The sequence below is a fragment of the Hibiscus syriacus genome, unplaced genomic scaffold, assembly GCF_006381635.1.
Source record: "Hibiscus syriacus cultivar Baekdansim isolate YM2019G1 unplaced genomic scaffold, ASM638163v2 tig00110030_pilon, whole genome shotgun sequence".
NCBI lineage: Eukaryota > Viridiplantae > Streptophyta > Magnoliopsida > Malvales > Malvaceae > Hibiscus > Hibiscus syriacus.
This window is the reverse complement of record NW_024062572.1, coordinates 100,327-101,912: the sequence shown is the minus strand read 5'-3', so window position 1 is coordinate 101,912 and position 1,586 is coordinate 100,327. Positions and strand designations below refer to the sequence as shown.

At 30.8% G+C, this 1,586-nt stretch overlaps 1 protein-coding gene across 1 annotated transcript; it reads left to right on the top strand.

Moving 5' to 3' along the window:
• The first annotated feature begins 700 nt into the window (after positions 1-700).
• On the top strand, positions 701-1,366 carry LOC120213546 (E3 ubiquitin-protein ligase SIRP1-like). The gene has a single exon (XM_039211658.1). The coding sequence runs from the start codon at positions 718-720 to the stop codon at positions 1,354-1,356; it is 639 nt and encodes a 212-aa protein (XP_039067589.1). The 5' UTR covers positions 701-717; the 3' UTR covers positions 1,357-1,366.
• The last annotated feature ends 220 nt before the right edge of the window (positions 1,367-1,586 follow it).

Here is a 1,586-nt window from a genome sequence, read left to right as displayed (position 1 = left end):
ATAATAAAAAGATGATAAATTACTAATCTATTAATTTTCTAATAAACAACAAAAATATTAAATTATTAATTAATATTTACTACACGAAAAAAATCAAACTCTATTTATTATTTTTAATGTATTTATGGATTGTTACTTTGGAGTTTAGACTTTGAAATTTCTTCATACAATCTTTTGATAAAACTTTTTGGTTAAATTTATTAATTTATAGTATTAGTAGATTTTACCTATAGTTGAAAAAATAAGATAAAAATTTTGATAAGCTTAACGAGTAACGAGGCGAGCAACAAGTTTTTTTTTTAAATAATATGAATCGATCAAAATTTTAACGATTTTAATAAGCAATGAGTCGAGTAACAAAATTTTTTAACGAGCACGAGTTGAACACTACGTAACTCGCGATCGACTCGTTCTATAAGTACCCCTAGTCAAAGGTACGAACGTTCAATACTAAATAGTCGAGACTTATTTTTGAATATATACTACCTTGTAGTTACCCATATTAATAATAAATAAAAAATCTCAGCCTTAAAAACATTTGAGTATTTTTAATATTATGATCTTTCATGAATATCAAATAAGACTGAAAAATATATTATAAATATTTTTTTAGTTTTTTTTAAAGGACAATTAATAAGAATAACTAATTATAGATATTGATTAGGTAAACTCATATTTAAGCAAACTCTTTTTCTTTTCAGAATATGTTTTAGCGATATGGATGAAAGTTTCTGTTACGTATGGGAGGTAGATTCGGTAGAAACAGAAGATCAATCGTTAGACGATTCTATTTTCTCCATTGAAGTACATGCTTCCTTCACATACTCGACCATGGAAGAAGATGATGAGGAACCGGATCTGGCAGCTCAACTCGAGTCTTTGGAAACCGAAACTCTACAAAAAACTCATCGACTGCCACTCGATCAGGTGAGAAGCGATCCTCGATCTTCTGTTTATAGCATTCTCGATTCGATGTACATTCGGGTCGAGAATTTCATGATCCATAGAATATTAGATTGTGCTAATCGAATGTTGAAAGACAATCGTTACAAGAATCGGAAAGTTTTGAGAATGCGAGTGAATGTTGATGTGACGGTGGAGGAATTGCCATTTTTTGTTGAAGATGATGAGGAAAACCAGGGATTAATGATTCCGGCGAGTGAAGGAGCTATTGAAGGGTTAGAGGAAGTTGAAGTAGAGAATCCCATTGATTGTGCAATTTGCTTGGATAATCTAAGTAGTAGTTGTAAAGCTAAGAGAATGCCTTGCTCGCATATATTCCATGCCCATTGCATTCTTAATTGGCTTGGTATTGGTAACTTTTGCCCAACATGTCGATTTGAGTTGTCCAGTTAGATCATGATTTATGTGGGTTATATATATATATATGATATATCCATTTTCCGTTTGAATGCTAGGAAGAAAGTGATTTTTTCTTGGCAATTTTAATTTTATTAAGGATTTAAAAATACAAGTCCAACACCTTTAAAAACCTTCCTAAAACTATTTGGAGGAAAATAGTACAACACAACTAGGATATATGACAACTCGACAACCGAAAAAAACGGACAAACGCCTACTAAATT